This window comes from Amblyomma maculatum, chromosome 2, assembly GCF_055883805.1.
Source record: "Amblyomma maculatum isolate TAMU_Amacu chromosome 2, ASM5588380v1, whole genome shotgun sequence".
Classification (NCBI taxonomy): Eukaryota; Metazoa; Arthropoda; class Arachnida; order Ixodida; family Ixodidae; genus Amblyomma; species Amblyomma maculatum.
The window spans coordinates 68,105,038-68,131,402 of record NC_139345.1 but is presented as its reverse complement, the minus strand read 5'-3'; the positions used below and the strand labels follow the sequence as shown (position 1 = coordinate 68,131,402).

Genomic DNA, 26,365 nt, shown 5'->3' with positions numbered 1-26,365 from the left:
TGCGCGCACGCAAAGCATGCCGCCGCCGCCGACTTCTTGTCTCGCGTTTTCGTAGCATTCTTGCCGGGACGACGGCTGGCGATGCAGACTTCTCGCCTCCCTCTTTTTCAGCCTGTCGGCCCTCCTGGTTCGACTGGGACGCTTCCCGCGAGAGTGCCAGGCCGACGAGCAGCTGGGCGCAGTCGTCTTTTCTTATTCCTCTTAGCAGCCTCGGCTCAACCACCACCGAGGCGGCATAAGTGGTCCGTGTCGCCAACATGAGGCTGTCGTTGCCATCGTCTTCTTTCCTGGTGTACCGCTGGGCACTGGCTGCTGCGACGTGTTGCTGTCTATGGCATCTGGCACGTGAGTCCTTGGACAGCATGTTTCACGTACTGCGAGCTGTGCGAGCTTGACGCCGAAACAGTGCACGGCTTTCATGGTCAGGTTTTGCCAACGATTGTGACTAAGTTGTACGGAGGTTTAGGAACACCGAACAGCAAATAAATTTAATTTATTAGCAGTCTAATATGCAAGCACGAAATAAGTGTTCTATATGTGTTCCCTGCGCGACCTACACAGTAAATCACCCTTCAATATCGAGTAGGAGGATAGGAAGTTACGCTTTCTCTTTGCTCACATGTTCCGAAATTGTTTACGAGTATTCTGCCTGAGTAGTGTCGAACAAATGTTTGTACCTTAGGGTGTTTCCGTGCTGGCAGCATAGTTCTATGGCTTCTGTGAAGTCCTCGTAAAACCGCCGCGCCTTCATTGAGCTATACGAGGCTGGCAATGCGAAGGAGCACAATCAGCTAGCCTTGTATGGCTGCGCAAGATTCATCATGCCGCCTCGCCTATGTGCGCCGATTGTGCCCTCGTGGGTGCGGTGAATTACCTGCTTTTAGTCTGCACACGTTTTTGTGACGAGTATCAGCCACTCTTGCTTAGTCTGAAGAGAATTAACGTTTTGTTTGCGACATCTTTCGCATCATGTATCTTGAGGGAGCGGCGAAACGGAGAAATGACATTCTTGGAGTTTTTAAAGGCCACTATAGTCTTATAGAAGAGCGGCAGACACGCGCATTATTTCAACAAAGTGACCGGTGGCGATGTGCAACTCTATATGTCTAATCTTGCCTGTGCGTAAAAAAACACCACTATCACCATGACGTGCAACGAAAACGTATGGAATTGCGACTAATCGCCTGGTTAATCACACGTATGGTTGATTTTCATGACTTCTCACACTCTGCTATTCGATCATACTACTTGTCTAGCTTTCCCGACTCGTTCCTGCAGTTGTTTCTTCCAATACAGCATGGATGCGCTTGTGATCCACATGCGCACGGTGCGTGCTCGATATTGCTGCTCCCTTTAGGTGTGCGCGACGTCGGGATGTTCCTCTGAAAAGCCGAAGTCACGCCTTTCAGTTGTGCTTTCTTTAAACAGTTGTGCAATTTTTTACACACAGCCATAGGCCCACTTTACTGAACAAGCGAATGTATTTATGTTTCAGAGTGCACGTCACGAGGAATTTTTTGAGGGGCTATGAAGGACTCAGAATAAATAAATTAACAGAGGACAGCTGTATCGCCTAGCGTGACGCGCCCAAGGAAAGCGTCAGCGGTTGTCATGAACCATCGTTTGCAGGCTCGTTCAAGCAAGTGTGCTACCTGGTGGCACCGACCAACTCGTCAGACGCGCTGCCCATCTCGTCGGTGGACGTGGGGCTGTGCAGCCACATCATCATGGGCTTCGGCACCGTCGAGGAGGACGGCAGCGTCAACCTGGACTCGCTGGGGGGCCCCACCGCTCTAGCGGCTCTGGCCGCGCTGCGTAGACGCAAGCCTGACGTCAAGCTCATGATCTCCGTCGGAGGAGGAGGGGGCCACGCCAACTTCAAAAACATGGTTTCCGCCGCCGACAGCAGATGGAGGTTACCTGGCTGTAGGCCGGACGATTTGGCCTCTTCCATAATTTTAATGCACTGATGTCTGAGCGGTAGCCACGGTCTCGTATCGACACTTTATGAACGTTATTGATAACTGTGCTGCCCTTATTGTGGTGCACCTGGCGATAGCCTGAAGCTATCACAGATAGATAACTGATAAACGCAGATGATCAGTGAGATTCCTGTGGCCTATAGACCGTTTTATCATGGGCGCTGCCATTTTGTATATGTGGCGCCATCTAGCGGCCGAGTTGTGAACAACCGCCATGCTGGTATGTGGGGTCCCATCCGCGGAACAGGCGACAAGGAGCGCAAATCGGCATTTTGGAGCTTTCCCATGTAATGTTTTGCTTTCTGAAAGTACCTAGCTGAAAGAAAAAGAAATTTTCAGTAGCAGCGAAGCTATTCGGCCAGATATGACAAAAAATTATGCTCCTGATCAGGTTGGCTGAAGGCTACAGGCCTGATTAAAATGTGTGTACCTTTGATGTAGCACAGAGAGGCGGCGGTGCACCACTGGCCGCGAGGGTAGCTTTCGACCTACTTTTTATTCTTAAATGATTTCTAGAGACGGCTTACCGTAACAATTTGAGGAAAAAAAGCAAGCGAATGTAGCCGTTTCATGTCCCGTTTAGCAGCAATGCTAATCGCGCTACATTTGTTGGGTCAGCCGATCATTTATATGCTTTTTACTGCTTGAGCGGCTACTGCGGAAGTTCCCACACCTCCACTGGGGTTCCATTAAGTATCCATTATTCATTTCGGATCCATTTAATCTACCCTGGCTACTTTTGTTGGGCGACAATCAGGCAGGGTGTTCAAGCGTCCACTACCAGGCAATCGGATTTCAGCATTGCCTGCATGACTCGACCACCTGTTTGCCGGTATGTGCGGGGAGTGGCGGTGACTTGTCAACGGCGGGAACTGCTATCCTGCAATTTCTCTGACTGGGCGTTAGTTGCGTTTGTCTGACGCTGCCATCATGCTGACATCCAAATACAAGATAAAATGGACAATTGATACCTATGAAATAGTGACCTTAAATTATGTCCCATAATGACCTCATCGGAAGTTGCTTTTGTCAACAATTATATAGTCCATTTCTCGTCGCAAGGTTTGCTTACTGCAAAAAATAGCTGCTATTCCTATGATCATATTCCCCTTTATTATCGGCAGCAAAATCTTACGAGATGCGTGTTTTCAAAAAAAAAAAAAAAATATTGTAGCGCTGTTTCACTAAATAAGTTTACAACCAATTTATCAGTATATCGTTGTCTTCAAGTGGGACAGGTTCTTTCATACTTGCATTAACCTCAGGCGACTGAATCGAAATAGTTCTTTACCTGGCAGCATCTCGTAAATGTTTGCTGCAAGGAATATCATCCGCTTGTTGCCCAAAGACTGCCGTTGTTGCACGGTTATTCAGTTTTCCCGATCCCTACTCGACAAACACAAGTGTTCGGAACTCGCACGAAATGCTGCCAAAGCTGAATATTTTCGGTTGGGGCTTGAAATTCAGAAGCTGTTCGTCTTAGCCCAATTGAGTGAGTTGCAAGTGGAACAGTGTAGAGCGACACACGCGCATATCGCCGCTGTTAATCTTTTATCTTCTGTTAATCATCTCCTTTTGATTGTTTTTTTTTTTTTTTTTTTTTTTTGTTAATGCGAGCAACTGAGTAAAAAAAAAAGATTGTGCTAGCCACAACAGCTCTTAGCAGCTAAACTGCGGCCGGCGGAAATGAAACGATCAGGGAAATGAAGGAAAGAAAGGGGCGAAAGAAGAAAGAACAGGGAAAGAAAGCACATCGCTCACATCAGCTAATCGGCTTAGATACTTTGCGGCTATTCAAGACACTCTGTGTGAAAAAGACTGCAACGTGTACCCTTTTTCCGTAGAATGCCCTGCCGCCCCCGCTGCCGCCCCCGCTGCTATCCCCGCGTCCCCACATACCAGACAGGAGGAGCCGCGCAGCGCGTTCCGGTTTGAGGCTATTTTCCTCCTCGCCGCGAAAACGGTCTATACGCGGGAGCATTACTTTCCTGCAGCATGTTACATGATTATGTAGCAGTGAATGTAAAGAAACGACAGAGGTAATAGTGTTCTCTTCTGAATCATTAATTGTTCTGCACCAATGTAATCTGACTGACCTAGCTTCCTCTTTGTGGTGTGAAGAGGAAGTGACGTAAGTGGCGGGTGGAACGTCGATTAAGTTCGTGTGCATGTACGCCAAACAGACGCTGCATCGTTTCACCAAAGCGACCGCAGAGCCGTTCGCATCCTCTCTCCCTGGTTTCAGCGCGCATGCGCGCGGCAGCGTTGCGCGTCTGACTCGGGTCCAAGGGTCTTGTGGTGTGCGGGGTGTGCGATTCCGATCTCATCCTTCCATATGAAAGGGGCAGCCCGAGTTGACAGCTCTTTCAACCCGAACAGGCGATCTCCACGTAACCCGCCGAGCAATCAGTGCCCGGTTGTTCCACCTGCCGCCTACCACCTGCCTGAGACAATGCTCGTGATTAGATGAGGTCGCGAGGCTTAAATGGTCCGCACGGCTGACGCCGCCGGACATTTTTTTTTTTTTTTCGACATAGAGGTTTTAACGCGCACGCGTTTAAGTATTTAATTTTTAGGGTCGTGCCAAGGAGGAGGGAGTTTTACAGGATGTCGGCTTTTTTTTTTTGTTCTTACCGCCTAAAGTTCCAAACAATGGCAAACATTTTTTTGCATTCTATCTCCAGCAGCATGCGACTATATGCAAACGGAGCCACATGCTCTTGTTGGCGCTGGTTGAGACAAAATCAAGCATAACATGCATGCAGCAAATATATAACCAATCTAGAAGTAGCTTTATTTCCTTCAAATTAACTTGTAATTAATAAGGACGCACTATCAAACTTTGAAAACAGCTACATGTGTGCAGACATCCGACATGGCATGTATCCTTGCACTTGTCTAACGACACTTTTTCGTCTGGTAATAATTATTACACTGGGAAAGTAAGGGCAGCAAGTGCTCGTCAGCTCACACGTTCCACTTTTTTTTTCTTATATATTCGCTAATGTATGCGCCGGTAACACAGCCTGTCTCTCTCCCTCTTCATCTCATCATTGTTGCCGCTTTTAAGCTTCGCGCCTTCATGCAGAGAGTATGTGTCTTCTGGCCTGTTATTGTTCCCGGCACGCAGAAACAGTATGTTAGTCATAGAAATCGCTGTTTGCGCATATCATGTGAAAGCCTTTAGATATCGACCTTCAAGCAAAAATGAATCATTTGTTAGCCGCGCTCTCCTTTGCCGCTGTGGTCGTCTCTGGTTAAGCGCTGCCCACATTTTCAAAGAACCCATAAACAAAGTTTTGTTTCTTTTGATGTACAGGGTCGTCCACTCTTAATGTGAACACCCGAACAGGTGGTCGCTATTTCCAAAGCGCCATTGCGCCTGATACGGCTATGCATTGATGTAAAGTATATGGCCAAGGGAAGCGTATCACCTTCGGTACCACCTGTGCCTGCTCTACATTGCTTCGATATGCATTGATGCTTTGATAACAGCAACGACCTACTCGCTTGTTCGCATTAAGAGTGGACGACCCTGTACACAGCTCAGGTTTTTGGAGAGCAAACACGTTTATGCATGCTCCAATGCCTTGTAGCTTCACTTAGATCTCTCACAACTCCGTGGCCGTCATCGCCTTTGGCACAAAGTTGGTGTATTTTTTTATTTCTCCGCGAAAGCACGTAAATATAATTTGATTGAAACTTCGGAAATCAGATCGATCTTCCAGTTCTTTTAGAAGGAATTTCCTCCTTTTCTGGTTGCTCTCTTTTCGGAATCTGGAATCACATTAATGTACGAGCAGGCGAATTACCTAAAGAACTAACTAGTTGGTTGTGCTGGAGAGATGGAGTGACACTGGACGAGCGACTAACTTCCGTAAGTTTCGACGTCACAGAGTGCTCCGCAAGACGCCGAACTGGCACCGAAACGTAGAAATAAAATTTAAGATTGCATTGTGGTAGTCTTGATATTAATATCCACTTCGCATATGCCGCGAACCAGGTTCATCGCCTCGGCGATGTCGGCGTTGCGGGCTGCCCGCCTGGACGGACTCGACCTGGACTGGGAGTTCCCCAAGCTGCTCGACGCCTCCCGCTTCTCCCGCCTACTTACGGTGAGCATTGCTTTTCTGTTTTCTTTATTTCGAGACAAACGCCGTTGTGCGCATAGCCGATCAAGGACGCGGCTCGGCAAATAAAAACTAGGCAAATAGGAAACTAGGCCAACATCGTGAATCGTCATAAATTATACCTTAACGAAATGTATGCCAAATCGAACAACGCCAAAACGATCTGATAAAGCTTCTTTTCAGGAAAGTTCCCGGAACGATTAAATCAAGAGTATTTTTTTAAACTTACACTTAGGCACACTTCTATGGTACCGCCTACGTCGTGCAAAGATGCTTCCTACGATTTAAAAAAAAAAAAAAAAAAAAAAAAAGAAAAACGACTTTCCAAATTTCCAACCTCAGTCTTTATTTTTAAATATGCATATATAGTCACGTGTTGTTTTGCCGTACCGAGGATGATTAAACAACGTCTGCCATGTTAACTGCTTAACTGCCTTTAACCTTTTAAAGGTATTTTATTTGGCGTTTAATTTTTCAATGCGGTAACAGATATGAACACCTTTCCGCCTGGAATTTCGTGTTGTTCCGTTTCTTTACAAGCATTTTTTGTTACATCTGCTTGTGCATAACGGCTTATGTCTTTCGCAATATGGCATGAGATGAAAAGCGCGGTGCGGCGCGAAGTGACGGAAATTTCACCAAAGTTTGTTTGAGATAATGTTTCGGTTTATGTGAAATTTTTGAGAACATACTTCTGCTTTGCTGTGTGTAAGCGAAATTATTCTTCAATACCTTTGTTTGTAACCACGTTAACGCTCGCCGGCCATGGTGCTCGAGCCTTACGCCGTCATAAATCAACGCTGCACAGGAGAGCTTTCTGTGCGTATATGAGTCCCACTTTCCCCTTCGCCGACACCAACCTTCAGGAGGGAATATACGTTGTTCTACGGCCACAATCTTGCCTAACAATCTGACAATAGCGCCCTAATTTGCCGAAGACGTGTCTCTTCGTGACCCGTGCTGCGAATCGAGCAGAACGAGGCTCACGGCTGCTATACTTCAGACTCGGTTATAAACTCATCTTTTGGTCACCTGTACTTTGCGAAGCAGACGACGCTCGCACGCTGCAAGAGGCGTACGTTTACGCGATTAACATTAAACGGAGAATATATATGCAGTTTTTACATTACTGATTTTTCCATCGTACTTTAGTGCATCACTTTCGATAACATTATTTTGCTTTCTATCGATTACAACGTGGTAGAGAGGAGCAGAAGAGCAAAGCGTTTAAATTTTTTTATGATCGTTAGCACACGTTTCCTAACATGGCGCACCTTGTCAATACGTTGCTGTTGCATGATTACCATTGTGCATGTATAAAACTGTTCGCTTTTGACTGTTCACTATTTTTACTGCTTCTTTGATTTTAACCGTAATGACAGCAGTCAACACTTACTTCCGCTATATAAGCTGTTATTAGCGTTGCGATAAATACTCTCAAGTCCTTTATCCCTAACTTCCCCTGAATAATCAGCATAGTTTCTGCAGCATGCTCTAATCTTATGTCGGAGCCAGTAACTATGCCATTAAAGCAAGGAACATTTGCTTGTGAGGCTACCACGTTCATTAATAGTTACCTCAGCGCTATAAAAATGATTGCGCTGGGCCTATTGGGGTCGACACAAGTATATATATATATATATATATATATATATAACCAGACTCGGTAACCAGACTGACCATTACCGCGACCGTAGGCTCATTGGCGGAAAGCGAATGATTGAACCTAATGTGGCGGATTAGGATGTGGCCCTGTCCATCTCCGACCTTGTGGGACAAAGAACCTTGCTTGCGAGAGCTCGGGCAGCGGCATCAGCCAACGGAATCCTGGACTGAGGACCCGACCACCCCGCCCTTAACCCTTAATTTGTTTTCCCAAATAAATTTTTTATACTACTACTACTAACAAATACAATGCTACAAATCAATCAACCAAATACTTCAGGGCACTTCCTTTTAAAAAGAAAATGTATATGATTGGCTATATGCGTGTAAAGCGCTGGCTCTTCTGAATTCCAGAATACTTCGCGAATTTTTAAGAGAGGCCAGTCTACACTCAATCTTATAAATAACTTGCGAGTACGCTTTTGCAGGCTAGTTGGTGCCTAAGCATTCTGTTTTTCTTTGCGCAAAAAACACGACACAAAAGGAACGAGGTAGACAGGACAAGTGCTTACTACAACTCATACTAACAACTCAGTTGTTAGTAAGCGCTTGTCCTGTCTACCTCGTTCCTTTTATGTCGTGTTTTTTGCGCAAAAAAAGACAAAACAGAGTGCTTATAAATAGCCCCTCTTCTTTTTACTGTGCGTAATGGCTAACACCCCTTCATGGATCTTGTCGTGGCGGAGGGGCTTGCGAAACTCGATGAAGTCGTGAGCTCTGCTGTGTAGGACCACCCAAGATAGACAGGTCACGGCAGAGAGTTCTGACAAGATGTGATTCACTGGAGAAGGTAATGGCAACCCACTCCAGTATTTCCTGCCAAAAAAACCCTATGGCCAGTCACAATACCATTAAAGATATGGCGCCGGAAGATGAGCCCCCCAGTTTGGAAGGCGTCCCACATGTTACTGGGGATGAACAAAGGACGATTCCTAGTAGCTCCAGGACGAATGAAGCGGCTGGGCTAAAGCCAAAAGGACGCTCAGTTGTGGATGTGTCGGGAAGCGACCGGAAAGTCCGATGTTGCAAGGAGATATATCAAATAGCAACATGGAATGTAAGATCTATGACGCAAGGTAAACTGGATGTCGTCAAGCGAGAAATGGACAGATTGAACATTGATATCTTGGGTATCAGCGAGCTCAAGTGGACCGGAATGGGAGAATTTAACTCCGGCGACCATTATGTCTTTTATTGTGGGCACGAATCCAAGAGAAGGAATGGGGTCGCTCTCATAGTAAGCAGAAGAATGGGCAAAGCAGTTCTAGGGTACAACCCCAAAAACGACTAAGCTGGGCGTGATAAAGGACAAACGAGGCAAGGACCTCACTGAAGTCTCAGAGATAAAGAACAGGTGGCAGGAATACACAAAAGAACTCTACAAGAAGGACCCGAAAGTGCAAACCCAACATAAGACAGTTGTGATTACTGATCTCGAGCCGGGCATCCTGAAGAGTGAAGTTGAATGGGCCTTAGCCAGCCTTGCTAAGAATAAAGCTAGCGGAATTGATGGCATTCCAGCTGAGTTGCTTCAAAACCTCAACCATGACGCTGTTAACATTCTGCATACATTATGTCAGAAGATTTGGACAACCCTGCAGTGGCCACAGGATTGGAGGAGGTCAGTTTACATCCCCATCCCAAATAAAAGCAGTGCCAAAGATTGTTCCAACTACCGCACGATCGCGCTTATTTCGCATGCTAGCAAGGTGATGTTGAAAATCCTCCAAGGTAGGCTGCAGCAGTATGTGGATCGGGAACTTCCGGACATGCAACCTGGGTTTCGCAAGGGCAGAGGAACTAGAGACCAAATTGCCAACCTTCGCTGGATCATGGAAAAAGCAAGAGAGTTCCAGAAACCCATCTACTTCTGCTTTATTGATTATGCAAAAGCGTTTGACTGCGTAGATCACAGCAGATTGTGGCAAGCTCTCCAAGAGATGGGAGTTCCAATTCACCTCATCTATCTCCTCAGGAACCTGTATGAAGGGCAAGAGGCCACAGTCAGAACTGGGCATGGTCTTACTGATTGGTTTCCGATCGAGAAAGGAGTGAGGCAAGGCTGCATACTGTCGCCCTGCCTGTTTAACCTATATGCAGAGTTCATCATGAGGAAGGCCAGTCTGGACGAGTCTTCAGCTGGAGTGAAGATTGCTGGAAAACGTATCAACAACCTTAGATACGCGGATGATACCACTTTAATGGCAGAAAGTGAAGTGGAACTCAAGAGACTTCTGATGCGCGTACAAGAAGAGAGTGAGAAGTTTGGGCTTAAACTGAACATGAAAAAGACAAAGATCATGGCGTCTTGCCCTATCAAGTCCTGGAGCATCAATGGACAAGAAGTGGAAGCTGTGACAGATTTTCTCTTCTTGGGCTCCAAGATTACCTCGGAAGGAGACTGCAGCCTGAAATTAGGAGACGCCTGCTTCTGGGAAAGAGAGCAATGGTTAGCCTTGACCGCCTAGTAAAGAGCAGAGACATTAGTCTGCCAACCAAGATCCGTATAACTCGTGCTATGGTCTTTCTAGCTGTGATGTATGGATGCGAGAGTTGGACTGTGAAAAAGGCTGACCACCGAATAATTGACGCGTTTGAATTGTGGTGCTGGCGAAGACTCTTGAGAGTTCCTTGGACTGCCAGAAGATCAAATCAGTCGATATTGTCGACCATAAACCCTGACTGCTCATTGGAGGGTCAAATTCTAAAGTTAAAGCTCAGCTACTTTGGTCATCTGATGAGAAGAGAGGAGTCGCTGGAAAAAGATTTGATGTTGGGAAAGGTTGAGGGTCGTCGGAGAAGGGGTAGGCAGCGAACGCGATGGTTAGATGGCATTCTCGAGGCACTGCAGATGAAGTTATGTGATGTTAGGAAGATGGTGAAAGACCGGAAAGCGTGGCGTGACATGGTCCATAGGGTCACGAAGGGTCGGACACGACTGAACGACTGAACTGAACTGAATGGCTAACATTTCGAATAAATAATAATAATAATAATAATAATAATAATAATAATAATAATAATAATAATAATAATAATAATAATAATAATAATAATAATAATAATAATAATAATAATAATAATAATAATAATAATAATAATAATAATTGAAACTTAACGCGTATGATTACTATACTCGTACACATCAATTTTATGTTTTGCGTCCTGCCGTTTAAGCGATGCTCTCCAGCAGTCGGCAAGGTTGTGCGCTTCCACTCATCAGAAGGTGTTGTATACGCGCTGCTTTCGAGTCCCTTGATGCCACATAGTTGTCGATTCCTGCATGACGTTGAGGCAGTATAATAGTACGGCAAGATTAAACGTAACACTGATACAAATGGCAGAAACGAGGAGCTCAGGGGGAGAGTATCACGTCTGATCTTGCACGCAGGCTGCTTTCGTGGAGTTCAAGAAGGACGCCGACTGGCCCTTACTGCTGTCCGTCGCGGTGCCGGCCCAGAGCTTGCTGGTGATTGGAGCCTACGACGTCCAGGCAATGGCGCGGTAAGGAACTCAGTAATATGCACAAGCAGGGTCGTATATGTCGCCGCTGGGAAACAGAAGAGGTTACAGAGGGGATGCAAACTTTGAATCTTTACCTCCTAATAAGCTCCTTCACGCGGTAGGTGTCGCCGTGTTGTTGGCTGACTTTCTTGTAGCATCTTTACTGTGCCGAAGTGCCGAAAACATTCTAATCTTTAGCGAATGTCGCGTCAGTTCTTAGTTCCAACATTTCTTTTAGCCACTTTGTTAGCTGCAACTGTTATATTGAACAGGCAGTGCTTCTTATTCCAAGCGAGTAGTTTTATGAGCTCTTAGTTACGTTTATTTGCTCTACCACTCTCGACCACTGCTCTACCACTTCGTCATCTTGGACAGTGCTTCATTTCATGCACTCTTCTCTCCTGGCCTGAACGTATAGCTGGCCACCTGTTCCACATTCACGTTCCAATTTAGTAAGGCCACAGCGATGAGCATGAACGCGGTTAAGCGGAAATGGCGTTGTGTTATATTAATATCAGTTGTGCTCTGTTCGTATTGAAAATATTAAGTATTGAACGCCGCAGCAAACAGAATCAGACCCAGATGTCTACGAGGCGTTAGTACAGCAGGCATCAGCGGTGTTTTAAATTGATTTTCAGGATAGGAAAGGCGCAGTATATGTCACAATTTTCCGCGAACACATGTACCGCGCCGTAAAGTAAGGGAGGCAGGTGGGAGTGAAAGAAGAGTTCGAGATAGAGGTGCCGTAGTGGAGGGCTACGATCCACCGCGCTACAATGACTTTCGCCTCATCGCACTTTAGTGGCCCACAGTGCCCTCTAGAATGTTTTAAGTATGCGGACGTAGTGAGAGGCGTACATCGAAGGTCAATTCTTTCATTGCAATAAAATTTACGTGAGCACAGGTGTGATCGATGCAGACTTTATTTTGAGGCCATTCATTCCAACATCAGTATTTAGATCCTCCGGTAAAGTTACACAGCGTAATGAAGGCACATGCCAGTTTGCGAAAGAGTCAGCCTGGTTCCGTCGGATGGCCTTCCACTGACGTCACTGCTCCCCTCTGCGCCCTTTCGTCCGTCTGTGTGTCGCCCGCAGGTCAGTGGACTTTGTGAACCTGATGACGTACGACCTGAATATCTACAACTGGTACACTCCGTGGGTGCATCATAACAGCCCGCTCCTGCCCAGGGCCACCGACCCGCCGTACTTCAACACGCTCAACGTGGTAGGTGCCTCTCCTTTTCTTATCGCGCCTTCCTCACTTCTTCTCGATCGTCTTCTGAAGCGTCCTGGTCTGAAACAAGCGCAAGCAGGGTGATAGGAAGGTTTTCAAAGAATGGTAAATGTCATCAGATGACGTGCTGTGTTGTGTTAGCATCACATCGTATCTATGCCAAGCTTTATTCGTGCGCAAAACGAGTAAGGCAATAATAAAAAAGATAGGAGTGAAAACATATATATATACTCCAGAACACATGGTTTCGTGCTACATCACGGCGACAGGATTGCGCAAATGCACCTAGTGATTCATATTCACTACCAATACAAGTTTCACCGCCAATCTAGCCCAACAAGACAAATATTATTGCAAAATGCGCACCATTGTGATACAAACAGATTAATTAAATGTAAATTCAAGCCAGAAGAAAGTGAACCAAAGGAGACAATAAGATTTAACGATTGATGATGGTTTTGATGTATTTCGTGTATCATCGATAAGGAAATGCAATTACAAGCTCGAAAATGAAAATAAAAAAAGCGAGGGGTGTCACCTAATACCAGAACTGCATAAGCAAATACTGTTATAGGCCGTTTCATGCATACGTAATGGACATATCGTTCTTTGTTGTGCCCTAAACGTTGGTTGTCAATCTTTCACACAAAGCGGATGCGTTGAGACCTCCTTAAAAAAATGATAAGACATTAAATTCAGTACACAGTTGAGCGTTTTAATATAAATGTTTTATGCTGAATTTCATGCTTTGATCATGGTGTGCGGAGCGTCAGAGGAACGTTACAGGGGGCGTTACCGAGCGAGGCATTTAAAATAAATTACGTGAACTCCAGCAAACCACATACAATATAGTGCAACTTTTGAACTGAGGAAATACATCCTGGACTCTGGAGTACCTTGATGTTGCAAATGTAATTTAGAATTCTTAGAAAAGTAGCACTCTAAGATTACCTGCTTTCAGTACTTCAAAACCTTGTGTATGATGTGATGTGCCTGACTTTTGTGAATCGTCCCATGAAGCGAAACCTTTTCACTGCACGATGATTACGCGCTTATATGCGGTCTGTGCATACGAAATTTATGGCAAGACGGACAGTATTTACGTGACAATTCAAACAAAACCCGATTAATTACCAAAACTTAACTAAGCATCTTAACTGTTTTAAGACAAACTTTACGTTGAAAAGTTGAAAGCCTTCACAATCGAAAGCGATTTTCTAAATTTTGAAATCGACAGCGCGGTTCGAAATTATAAGGATGCTTTCGGACATTAGCTAAGTGGTCTTTCCCAAGTCTTACATTCATCAGATGGCTTCATTGCTGCGGTATCGTTACGGAGACAATGCCAAAATCTTCTGCATCATAAAACGCGAATTGAACATTTCCTGCATTCAATTAAGCTGCCTAAGTTAATATAACGATTGTTCAGAAGCGTGTTTTCCCGAAATTTTGAGCCACATAATTCTAGAACCGCAATCTAGACTCAACAAATCTTGGACCACAGTGCGGATTAGAGCACTTTAAAAAACTTAGCTCACCTTAAATATTGAAGGCCTGAAAGGGACCCTGAGAACAACTTCATTTAATTGTTGCTCTAAACGGAACTGAATTAACTGACTCTTTCCGGTTATGAACGTCTGTCTGGAAGCAGAAAATGCAATTGTCGGCGAGCAAACTAAAGGCAATAGTTATCCCGTCACTCAATTTAAATTCGCCATGTCCACACAAAGGAGGACTCCTTAGTCGCCTTTTTGAAGCGGATGGCAGTATGGTATACCCTCTGAGATCCGTGCGAAACTTTTGTATCAAAGCGTGCAGTTTACTCGTGAAATTGGTCCGTGATGGCTGTACTTTTATATTGTTTTCTGGTCTTTCCGGCTCACAAAATACTTGTTTTTGGTTGGAGCAGTCTCTTTGTCTTTAGAATGTAGCAGGCTAACTTGTATTTTACCTCACTGTCGCTTTAGATTTCGCAAAATAAATTGCGCCCGAAAAAAAAAAAAGTTTACAAGTTACTACTAAGTGATAATACCGAAGCGCCTTACAGAGCTTTCAAAAGAGAACTCTACAAAATTGTTTCTTTCCTGCTCTGTAACGATGAGTAAGGCATTATGCTGTACAAGAATCACCACCTAAAATTCACAATGATTGCATGACGTCAAAGCCATCGTGCAACTTTTTAAACTTAAGCTGAGTCATGCAAGAGAAGCAATTCGATTATAATTTTTTTATCGATTGTTGGAGAATACCACGCTTTGGTTCATGTATACTGCCTTGCGCACGAATACGAAGACGAAAACGTGCAGCCCAGAATTTGGCCTCGATACTCCTCTGAAAAAGGAATATGTACGAATAATGTTAAATGCTTGCTATAACAAGCCTCTGATATTTGAGATATTCAAAAACAAGATTTGCACTCATATCTATCAGAAACATGAGAAGTGGCTAAAGTGGAAGCTCCACGGTTTATCTGTATAATCATGTGCACCTGAACAAAAACTTCACTACGGGTCTGGGACGAAATTGTGTGGATCAATTTTATCTCTACTGGGAAGCTTACAGTAGGCTGTTTAGTTTTCTTGCTCACACGCGCAAATTCTGCAGGACCCTTGTGAGCCACGTTGGTCCAACCAGAGTCTGTCAATGCTCAACTAAGACTGAGACTTTAACGTATACGTATGATTAATTTTGCGTGCCAATGTAGCTAGCGACTTTCTTACATCAACAAGGTAGCTCGATTTCACTTCTCTTGTCGTAAATAAGTCCTTTAATCCTCCTTGTGAATATCAGCCTGCATACCAGAGATCTTAAACTTTCACAATGTTGCCTCTTGGACGCAAATACTCAGCATGAGCAGCTTCTTGCTGTATCCGTTGTGGGAGAATTTAGCTTTCGGGTGCTAAAACATTTTACTGCTGTGCTTGCGAAACTCTTTACTTACCACGGTAATTTATAAACTTCACGTAAACTTTTGTTTTCAGAACAAATGAAACGAACATGACACCACTATTGGCGTTATGAAAGTGTTGTTCGCGGCATGGCGGCTAGAAAGGTTAAGGCTACCTTCCGCTCCAGAAGACGTTCTCATTCCTATCAGCCACGCAAAAGAGACGACAAGCGCGTTACTACCAACGTAAAAAAATATATATATTTTGTACAAAGCAGCGTTAACAAACCCAGTGCTAAAACACGGAAGAGCCATTTTCTATGTTAAGTTCTAGCACCGGGTAGAAAGGTGACGTCTAATGACTTTAGTCGTTCTTTTGACAACAGTCTTTGACTACGTAGCCAGTTGTACCTAAAGGCATTAAAATAATTGGATTCAAAATATTTTTAAAGAGCCAAAATGGGTTTATTCTAATCGTCCATGCTCCTTTTGGTGCTCAGGAGTCCAGCGCCAAGCTCTGGGTGACACTAGGGATGCCCAAGTCCAAGATCATGGTGGGCATTCCTACCTACGGACTCTCCTGGGTACTGCGCGACCCAAACCGTTGGCAAGTCGGCTCGCTGGCCTCCGGCCGACACCAGCACGGTGGGGGATTCGTCACTTTTGCGCAGGTAATGTGTGTAGTATCGAGCACTGCAGTGTTTTCAGCGAGGCGCTTGCTTTTGATGATCACGCGTTGACAAGCATCTAGGGCCTGCTGATGCACACTTATGAAGAAAGGAAAAACCGCCAGGAGGCGTCATGTGACGAGCAGCCGAGAGCTGAATAAAGTGGATACACACAGTGTGTTCATACTGGATAGTAGCTAAGCACTTTCCCCATCGGTCAAAAGGTGATTGCGTGGCGTGGAGCAGGGATGTCAGTGAGGTTCTGTAAAGACTGACACAGGCGTAGAGAAGTTTGAATGGCGCCATTGCGTCGCCATAGCACGCAGTTGGAGTATGGGGTGCCGTTCCAGTAGCCACGCCATGGGAAGTGTCTGGAGGTGGAGAGAAGTAAAAAAAAAAAAATGAATTCGCGGAAAAAATATTGCGCGTGCTCTGCCTTTTTTTTTTTTTTTTTTTTTCAGCACCGCACTAAGATAACGGTCACTTCCTAGTGGACTATTCTAGAAACTTCGATTAACGCAAACAGGCAGGGCCATATCTGGAAATCAAGAAAAAAAATATCGCAGGCTCGAATACCTGCATCCGCGGCGTACATGCATGCAGTTATGTAAACCTCTACCTACAGCTGCCGCCTCTTAAGACATTTCAAGTTCATTTACAGTCTTAAAGTATTTTTTGATAACCAGCGATTGTCCTGTGCGATTCGATCTTATATACACGACCTTTATACTGGTGCGCTATTAATGGAAAATAAATAAATGTCGCAATTAGAACAAGGAGGTCTTTCCTGTTGTGTCAATGGGGATTGAAGCATTGGATTTTCGCAGTGCCGCATTTTCTACAACATTGCGATGCCATTTGCTCGTCTCATTACTTGCGTGGTGACAACGCCTCGTACAGACCGCACCGGGTGGCAGGTAGGATAGTAATCTAACATAATTTCTCTGAAGTCCGGGGCAACAGTGGATGTCCCAACAAAGCCGATATTTGTAACGTTTCTCTTGTGCTTCCGTTTACGAGAAATTACGTTGTGCCTTTCTGTATTTTTTTTTTATAATTAGGAACCGATTCGTCCATTAAACAATTCTCCTGACTTATCCGCGACCATCTTAACCTTTTCACGGGAAGCTTTGGTATTTCCTGAAGTAAAGGCGTGTCACGTGTTATAATATGTGTATGTTCGAGGCTTTGAAGCATGCTTAACATCAAGCATCGTTCGTTCATAGTCTTGTACGCACAGGCGAGAGTAATGTAAACTGGAAAACATTTTCAAATCATTGGCCCAATCATCCCTTTCAGTGGAAATTTCCAGCTAGCAATTAATTCGTTTTAATCGCATTAAACAACTAAAACATATGTTTAAGAGAAATATCCATCAAAATTGTGACCTTGTAAAAGGTCACTCACATCAGGTCATACTGTTCCTTAAGTAATCATATACGCGAAACTCATACCTGATCAGATTAACCAAGTGTAATCGGGAATATTCGCTAGTGTAGAATAGCACTGGTGTCGTTGACTGCGGCGTCATAACCATAACCTGTTTAGAGCAGAGGTGGGCAACTTCACGAGGTCTTAACCTAACCTCACGATGTTACATCTTACCACGTCAGAAATTATAGCCCTGCAGCAAACAAGGATCCTCAGACAGATTCCTCAGGCACCTCACTTTTCACTCCGCTCCGTCGTAACCGTCTTCATTACCCTATCCACTGCTGAAATAGCAGCTCGCCAGCTGATACCTGGACCTCCAGACACAGCTGATGCATGATTACATCCTGTATATTCTAGGCAACCTGCAAAGGGTTTCCTTCATACAAGGTTGCTTATCATTCTGTCACTCACATTCAGGAACCAAATGTACTTTTACGCCTACTCTGATATCGAAATTAAATGAAAATACACGTTCTGTCGAAAGAAAGTTGATTATTTAATTAGGAAAATAATTATGCTTCTCACTTATATCTCATCCTTGAATGTTCTCTAGTTCGGTGCTCTCGTTTATTATACTTGCTATAGTTCTCAATCTTTACCTTCACGTCTATGTACGCAGCCGTTCAGGGCGCCTAGTCATCCTACCGTAACCTCCTCCTTCGACCACTCTCTCTTTTCTCCTCACCTTTTCTTGCGGGACATTGGAGACGCGGGAATGTCGCTGTCGTAACATGGAGGCTGCTTGCAAGTGCACGCGGTAAGCCAGTACACGGCCTAGCGCAGTATTTGCCGGATTACTTACACTAGACATGTTTTTTTACTGAACTTCCCGCCAGGTCTGCTCGCTACTTCAAGAGGGCGCCCACCGTGAGTACGACTCTGAGGCCAAGGTTCCTTACCTGCACAAAGGCAACCTGTGGATAAGCTACGACGACCAACAAAGCGTCGGGCTCAAGGTTGGTTTCAGTTTGGTGCACTTTTTGAGCTATGCAGAGCTCTCTTTTTTTGTTCTTTTTCGACGCAGCGTTCAAGAAGCATTCCGTGACTGTGCGTCGAACAATGTTCATCAACGAATTAAGATGGATTTATTTTGTTTCATTTTAGCATTTACTTTTTCTTTTATTGTATTTATTATTTTTTTATTTATTTCGTTGTTTTTATCACAAGACTGTGTCATAATAATCCATGACGTCATCAATTGCGTGTTACGACATACTACACACGCCATTAACTCCTGCCCCTTTCGACTCTAGAGATCATGCGACTGGGACCACTTTTCGTAGACATATATATATATATATATATATATATATATATATATATATATATATATATATATATATATATATATATATATATATATTGGACAGCCTCTGCGGGCAACTTCCGGCCTCATATTTCGCGTCTCGTGAATATAAGGATTTCGCCTTAAAGAAAAAGCATATTTTTTTCCGAACTGGAATCAAGTGAATGTTCGTGAATATTTAAAAGTATCAGCTAGTCTTTTTTTTTTTTTCAGCCGCCTAATTTTATTCTTTGCTGACATTAAATGATGAACATTTCGCCGCCCCGCCGCGATGGTGCAAGGATTAGAGCGGTCGACGATATTGTGGCCAAGGATGCAGGATTGAATCCCGGCCACGGCGGCCGCTTTTCGATGGAGGCGAAAGGCAAAACGCTAGTGTGCTGTGCGATCTCAGTGCCCGTTAAAGAGCCCCAGGTGGTCGAAATTTCCGGAGTCCTCCACTACGGCGTCTCTCGTAGCCTGAGTCACTTTGGGGCGTTAATCCCATAAAGAAAACCAAACCAAATACAGGGGTGGAAGCAGGCTCGAGCATTTTGGAGCAGCTTTGGGAGCAGTAATAAAGCCATTTCGGAGCAGCTTTGAAGCAACGAAAAGAGAGTTTTGGAGCATTTGAATTATGTTTTGGAGCATGCTTCTAAGGCATACTCCTTTGATAATTGACGTTTTTTTAGTTTTGAAATATAAAATTTCCTATCTGATTCCTTCTTATGCAAGTTCAATGCCTTTCCAACTTTGCACTCCTCTCCGACAAGACAAACGACCAAAGCATGTAAAGATATATAATGGAGGCTGACCTTAGCAACAACATGGAAAAGACTAGCAGCAAACAGAACGCTTGCTGGTGCACTTCATAACTGAACACCCAGTCTGGCCTGAAGTGTTCGCCTATTATGACTTGATAGATTCAAATGTCGAGTCTATCACTTAGATGCTCTAAAGTAGCAGCACTAATGTGGAGCTCAGATTAACGGGCACAACATTTCCGTTCTCTATCTTGTGCATATCCTTTCTGATCTCACCCCTATGCTGATAAATTCCTGATGAGCACTGGACAGTAGTGCCTTTAGGAAAGATAGATGGCACTGAAGGGTAACCTTCATCCTTCAGCTTTTTTTTTTACTGCACTGCCTGTTGCCAATAGTTCATTAAGCTTTCTAGATATATTATATCTTTGCCCCTGGTGCTGTGACCTTGCTCCTGTGTCCTGCTAAATTCGACGGCAGAACATCAAGGCAGCTAGTTTGGAGCAGTTTTGGAGCAATATTGCATTTTGGAACAGGATGTAGCAGGGAAAGCAGTTTGGAGCAGACTGGAGCAATTGGAGCAGCGCTTCCACCCCTGCAAATAATGAAAATTTCAAGTGCAGATTTAAACACTCTGATGCGAATAGACAAGTAGTCGTCGATCGTGCAAAGGAAACGGTCTAACTCAGGTGTTCTAGATTATGTAGCCGTAGCGCAGCCCTAATTTTGCAAAAAAACAACAACAAAAAAACAATGTCATTATATTTAAAAAGCCACGTGACAGCGTGCTCAGTGTGCCCGAATCCCACGCTCGGGTCTACTCCGCTGCTCACGACATATAGCTTTGCGTTGCTGCTGGTTGTGAGAGTACCAGCGGCTGCCTTTTAGGCGCACTGTCGCACACCTCTCGACAACTTTCTCGTTCACATTTGAGCGTTTACAGGTATAATTAAAGAAGACTTAACGTCGATTAAAATTTTAAGTAGGCAGAACGAAAATATACTACCTGGTACATTATATAAGTCTAAACAATTCATTACTTGGGTTTAGTACTTAAGAACGCTGTTGTTGTTTTTTACGACCTGGTACATTTCAGCTCAGACAACCTGTATATATTCGGGGTATCAAATCTGAAACCTTGCCTTTGAAACCATGCAAGCTCATCCATACTGTTCGCAATTCCGCAGGCATCCTGGACCGCGCGTAACAACTATGGGGGCACCATGACATTCAGCCTCAACTCGGACGACTGGGCGGGAACCTGCGGCTACGGGCCCTTTCCACTTCAGAGGACTATAGTGAGGTCTGGTTCCGGGGGTCCCCTGAGCATGGTGATACGTTGAAAGCGGTCAGAGCCCTTGGAGCGGTTCCCAGACCCTGGACAGCACGGGACCATCCCCCTATGCCGGCAGGACCAAGTGTTCCGACAAGCAGTCGTGTCACCCTACAAGAGGATTCCAGACTTTGTAGCTGCGTTTCTGTCGGCGATGCCGACGTATACGTAGCCGTTGTTTTCCCCAGTTCGTTAGGATTTACAGCACACGAGCCTCTATCAACAAGGTGGAGAAATGCACAGTTTTATAGATGGAGCCTAACATTTTATCGCCGCCGGATGTAGGTGATCTTAACGCAATATTATAGAGCAGGCAGCTCTTCATCCCGAATTGAAATCTTTCTGTAGGCAATAGGCGACATTAGACGGCACTGCCCAGTACAACGAAATATTTTTTAAAAAAATTTTTGTTATAAGTGAATTTCGTCCTTCAATATTTGTTGCTTAGCTAATATCTCAGCACATCCCCGTTAGGCTTCTGAGAAAGACGCCCGTCACTTGAGAACAGGGCTGCTAACCGCCATCAATATTATCTGAGAACGATAACTGTATGGAGTCTTTCTCAACAGCCATCTGAAATTCGCCGCATATCTGGGATGGGAGCAATACATGTCGGACTATCCAAACTCGATACGCTGTAAATATTCAGAATGTGCAGCGCTATAAAGTAGGCCGTTTGCAAGTTATCCTATATTTTAATATTTAGCGCGGTTTTGCTTTGAGGGATGGTGCTAAAGAAAGGTATTCAATTATATGTTACTCCAAGACTTCCCACGTAATCTATGAAAATTTCGGACAAAATTTTAGTCGGCGGACTCAGTTTGAATCCGTTTGAGATTTACATCTCAACGGTGTCGATATCGTAGAAAAAAAAAAAAAAAGAAAAGAAAAAATAGGTTTCGAGCGTCAACTTCGCGGAATACCCCTGGTATTGAAGTCATGGACCCCACAAAAGAGAAGAATATTTTCGCGATCTTCGAGTCCTGCGTTGTGCTGCCGTACACGTCTTCCGGTGCCAGTGACAACGTTTGAACTGCGTGCTCATGAACATGTCATTCAAGCATCTCAGCCACTTTGGTCACCATCTTCAAAGTTTTACCTCCATAGAGGTCCGTGCTGTAGACAGACCTCGTTTTGTGCAGTTGCCTTTATACAGCGACTCTTGCCATTAAACTCATCTTTGCACGAAACTTTCTGCAAGCATTCTGTCGTGCTCTTTCCACATCACTGGTGAATTTTACGTTTGAAAGCGAGGACAGAATAGGACGAGTGATGTGCAGGGGAGATATATCCATGAGCGAATCACCGCAGGCAGCGACATCCCTGCCTCTGGTTTGTTTTCTCCAGCCATATCCTCGACAAAAACTGTTCGAACAGAGCAGCCGTGCACAGATGTATGCAACATTCACGACTTATGCCTCCGTTTACTTCTAACCGCACCACTATTTTAAATTAGTTTTAACATCCAAAATCGAAACGACAAAAAGCGCCCGCTGAAGTGCTCCACAAAGGCCTTCCAGCCTATAGCGTCGACGCATTTTCACAGCGTCGCAATCGGTCGCGTATCACCTTACAGGCGCCGGCGATTGCACACTTTGGCAGGCGCGAGATGGACGAAAAAAAAATTGTGAAAATAGGTCAATAGCTTCGCGACCAAACCTCGCCACAACGAAATTGTTTATAACAAAATAATAGATATAACGATGTAATAGACATTCATTTGTGATGTTTCCATAAAAGCCTACGCATATGACATCTCGTTTTCATGAACTTTTCCTGCAGTGGCGTTTCGCGCTGGCTATGGCGATCCGCAGCGGCGCCTTAGCCCCGCACCTGAGTGGCTGAAACCACTGCGCATAGCCTGCGCTCTCGTGAGCCTTTGACCCTTCGCTTCGTGTGCTTGACGGCATCAGTGTACCGTTTGTTTCACACGGCCAAGAGGCAAAAAACGGAAACAAAAAATGATATCCGTTCTTCAGAAGGCAGCCATCGCCAAATCCTCCGGCCTGGCGTAAGCATATTCTACGCAAGGCAATTATGTGTTGCGGCAAAGTGCCTGCATGCCCGTCAGTTGTGAGACGAAGCCAACCAAACGCACTCGCGACGGAATTGTTTCCGCGCCCTCTCTTTTACAGCGGCCCATATTGCCTCAGCACCTAGAAATTGGTGCTAATTAATTTGAATTCGTCCTCTGGGACATTACTGCTCGAAAATCTGATTTCTATAGGCTCTGAAGCTCACGCGGGCCGCGAAATAAGTACATTCGGCAGCGTGGTGGAACTGTGTACGTGCTTCGAAGGCTCATGAAATCACGTCGGCAGTACTCTCAACATCTTTGCGGTTCTTACTGTCGTTGGCTGGCGACAGGAAGTGTTACACTGTTATATTGAAAGCCCTCGATTTGTTCTCTGTCGAACTAAAGCTACTAATATATACACAACCTAGCATTGCCAGCACCTTGCGCCAACCTCTTCAACACTTGCACCCAGCTTGTTGGCAACAACAGAGCTACTATGACACATCGTACTGCCGGCACCTCCATGGTGCCAATCAGTACACAAATACACCCGTCAGGTGCGGTAACAGCCCAACACTCCCACATCTCGCGGGACTGTGGTGGTAAACAGCCGCACCTAAGAACGCCAGAAAGAGCTTAAAGGCAAGAATTATTCCTAGTTCGTTAAACATCCTGATGAGCCCCGTTACACGTTTACGAACAACGAAACAGAACTAAGACACAACACACAGCTCATCGTTCAAAAACACCAGTATACAGCGGGAGACAGTATTGTGTTGTAGTGATCCGTATGATCACAACACAATACACAAAGGAGGCTATGGATCAGCGCAATCTCGCCGACTGGGTCATCAAGGCGGCAGTGACAGCCAACTGGGGTTACTAAATAAAAATGGCAGCCACCTAGTCTTCAAGTCCTTGATAAATAAATAAATAAATGATGGTTTGGTTTGTGGGGTTCAACGTCCCAAAGCGAAAATAAATAAATGAGTGGTGAAAACAAGAAGCGCGGGGGTAAATTATTTTTTTTTCCTCTTATCCTCAGTATAAGTCCATATTAAAAAATTGGCAGTGGCTTAGCTGGGCTATGCCAGGATATACGTAGCGCAAGCTAAGGCATAGGTTGGTTAGCCTTGGTAAATCTTGTTCACAAGTCCAGGTTAATCTGGTTGTCTAGCTGTGTTGTTGTTGCATTAAAGACGAGACATTATATATTTTTAGATTACGTTACTACTACCGTCTACCGCTACCACGCGAGTACCAGTACGCATGCGCAGATCACCCCGAGGACGACAGATGGCGCCACGTTCCTGTCAAGTTCTGGCGGACTCCGCACGCAGTAACCAATCAGCGCGTGCTGTGCTGACGGCACGCGGTAGCGGTAAATATAAAGTCTCTATTGTTGTTTTAGACACACCTTATTGCATTTCTTCTTCTTCTTCTCGTTGCTTCTTGACTGCTACGAAGAGGGCTCTATAATCTCGTTCGGCGCTCTGTTCCTCTGTTTCATGGGGGATTCGTTTCCCCTTTACCTCATTCCGATGTCGATTTCAGGCCTAATTCTGCTTAGCAGACTCAATCATTCGATATCAGGCATGCGACACAGCTGGCGAAGGATGAGGCAAAAAATGGCGGCGGCTGCTCCGCGGCGAGGCGTGCGGTGTGACGTCATGCCAGATGGCGCGGCGGTTGATAGGCAACAGCTCAAGGTCTGTGTCTGTGCCTCCTCAGAGCACCGCCACAGCGAAATCGCAAGTTCGTGGCCACGGTAGCTTTCACTGCAAAAATGAGCAGAAGCAAAGAGGAGAGCAAGGAATAAACCAAGATGATGCTGCACGTTTCAATGAATTTCGTTTTGTGTGACGCAATGATAGTCTTTAGATGGCGTGTCACAGAATATCCGGCGTCGACATTGCCGTTGGAGTTGCCACAGGAAAATTCTGACTGAGTGTCAGGGTCATGACGTCACAGCCACATCACCTCGCTTGAGAATTTCAAAAGCCCCACAAAGTTCACGTGAAACAGGCCACGCGTAAAATGAAAGGGATCAAAACATGGCATGTAATGCGAATTAAAGTGACCGCGCATTTTAAATGAAATGATATTGATTTCAGTTAGAGTAAAATTTCAACACTTTTCTGTTCAGTGGGAATCGAACCCACAACTTTTGGGTTATGCGCAGCGCCAGACACGCTACAGATCACAGTGAGATACAACTTGAAAAAAAAAAAAGAAATGAAACATCCTGTAGGCAACGGTCTGCGACTTGTGTATTACTTCGCTGAACAGTTAACGGGATAATTTTTTTTAAAATATTTGTAGGGTTTAAGGGGGAACGGTCTTCCGCCCCGCTCCTACTCCGCAGGTGCAACGTCCTCGCTAGCGACCCGCGGAGGGGAACAAAGGGACAAAGGACGGGGACGACACATAGTTAATACTCGAATGCTATTTATTGCACTTGCAAATAATACAGAGCATGCCGGCTAGCTATACATCAACAAGGTTTTCCTTGGAAGGGTAAGGCTACGTAAGAAGGACTTTTGACTCACCGGCTGGGGATGGGGGTGCGATTTCGGCGGCGGACATTTGAACGCGCCGTGAATATGGCGGCCGGGATCTCCCGTGCGCGCCGCATTCTTCGGACGAAGCCATACGGCCATACCACGGCGTTTGCCGCGGGAGGCGGCGAGAGCATGCGGTATTTACCGGTCGCTTCGCCGTTGGGAACCAGAAGATGGGCGGTCGTGCACGACGGGTCCTCCCGTGTGCGCAGCGTACTCCGTGCCCGCCTCTCCCGGCATTGTGGGGTTTAAAGGGGGAACGGTCTTCCGCCCCGCTCCTACTCCGCAGGTGCTGCGTCCTCGCTGGCGACCCGCGGAGGGAACAAACTATCGTCGTTCCGAACGAGGCATCTGTGTGCTCCGTCCTTAACGTCATAGAAGGGTACTGCAGGGCTAGTGGGGCTAGGCTGAATAAATCCAAGAGTGCCACACTGTACATCAGGCAAGCACCGTCCAGTCCAAACCCCTCTCATGGCCTTCCTGTGAGGGATGAAGTTCGTATATTAGGATTCCACTTCCGTTTCGACGGGTTATCCGAGACCAACTGGTTTCTTGCTAAAGAGAAGCTTGAGAAGAGAGTTAGAGAATATGGGATGTTGGCGTGCCCTCTCACGGCACGGGCTACTGTCGTTCGGTCATTTCTGTTTTCGTTCCTGACGTATGTTGCCTGCATAACACCTCTGCCGGCACGTACCAAGCTGCAGCTTGAGAGAATCCTCTTCCGTTTCCTGTGGAACGGAATGATTGATCAAATCGGGAGGCCTGTGGTGAAACAGCCTCGGGACAAGGGAGGCCTTGGCCTCCCCGACCTGGGCATAGTAACCGCAGTGCTACACGTCAGATGGACCCAGACAGCCCTGAATTCAGACATGTCCCTGACTCGAAGCTTGACCTCGTTC

General features: G+C 45.4%; 1 protein-coding gene across 1 annotated transcript; it reads left to right on the top strand.

The window, feature by feature from the left end:
- The first annotated feature begins 257 nt into the window (after positions 1-257).
- LOC146198908 (chitotriosidase-1-like) lies at positions 258-21,519 on the top strand. Its single transcript, XM_084592000.1, has 8 exons — positions 258-345; positions 1,630-1,915; positions 5,986-6,097; positions 11,169-11,281; positions 12,379-12,508; positions 15,905-16,075; positions 18,343-18,462; positions 20,743-21,519. The coding sequence occupies exons 1-8, from the start codon at positions 258-260 to the stop codon at positions 20,896-20,898; spliced, it is 1,176 nt and encodes a 391-aa protein (XP_084448126.1). The 3' UTR covers positions 20,899-21,519.
- The last annotated feature ends 4,846 nt before the right edge of the window (positions 21,520-26,365 follow it).

What these genes read in the sequence shown, in the direction of transcription:
- LOC146198908 (XM_084592000.1), top strand. Translation starts at nt 258, where the DNA reads ATGAGGCTGTCGTTGCCATCGTCTTCTTTCCTGGTGTACCGCTGGGCA. An exon ending in ACTTCAACACGCTCAACGTG is followed by an intron (nt 12,509 to 15,904) that starts GTAGGTGCCTCT and finishes TTTGGTGCTCAG; the next exon opens with GAGTCCAGCGCCAAGCTCTG. An exon ending in GATTCGTCACTTTTGCGCAG is followed by an intron (nt 16,076 to 18,342) that starts GTAATGTGTGTA and finishes ACTTCCCGCCAG; the next exon opens with GTCTGCTCGCTACTTCAAGA.